The sequence below is a fragment of the Cariama cristata genome, unplaced genomic scaffold (genome assembly GCF_000690535.1).
Source record: "Cariama cristata isolate BGI_N322 unplaced genomic scaffold, ASM69053v1 scaffold35572, whole genome shotgun sequence".
In the NCBI taxonomy this organism is placed as follows: Eukaryota; Metazoa; Chordata; class Aves; order Cariamiformes; family Cariamidae; genus Cariama; species Cariama cristata.
In genome coordinates, this window is record NW_009605021.1 from 1 (window position 1) to 207 (window position 207).

Consider the following 207-nt stretch of genomic DNA (forward strand, 5'->3'; position numbering starts at 1 on the left):
TGCCGCGGCTGCCCTGCTCCAGGCAGTCCACGCCCTCCTCCATGAACCACTGGACAAACTGGGTGTGGGTGCCGGCCATCTTGGCCCCGAGGATGGAAGAGATGAGCAGGAAGAGGTTTGCTGTAGAGACAGGGAAATATCAAAAGCTGGGCCTGTTCAGGGAGGCTGGGGGGTGGCCCAAGCCACCCGCACAGGGGCCAGGTCCCC

General features: G+C 63.8%; 1 protein-coding gene across 1 annotated transcript in view; it reads right to left on the minus strand.

Annotated features, from left to right (window-relative positions):
* Positions 1-6: 6 nt before the first annotated feature.
* MED24 (mediator complex subunit 24) overlaps positions 7-207 on the minus strand; it is a gene marked incomplete at both ends in the record, with an annotated part of 4752 nt that continues 4551 nt past the window's right edge. The window contains one exon of the mRNA XM_009695805.1: positions 7-120. Within this exon, the coding sequence (XP_009694107.1) occupies positions 7-120 (114 nt within the window). The remainder of the gene's footprint in view (positions 121-207) is intronic.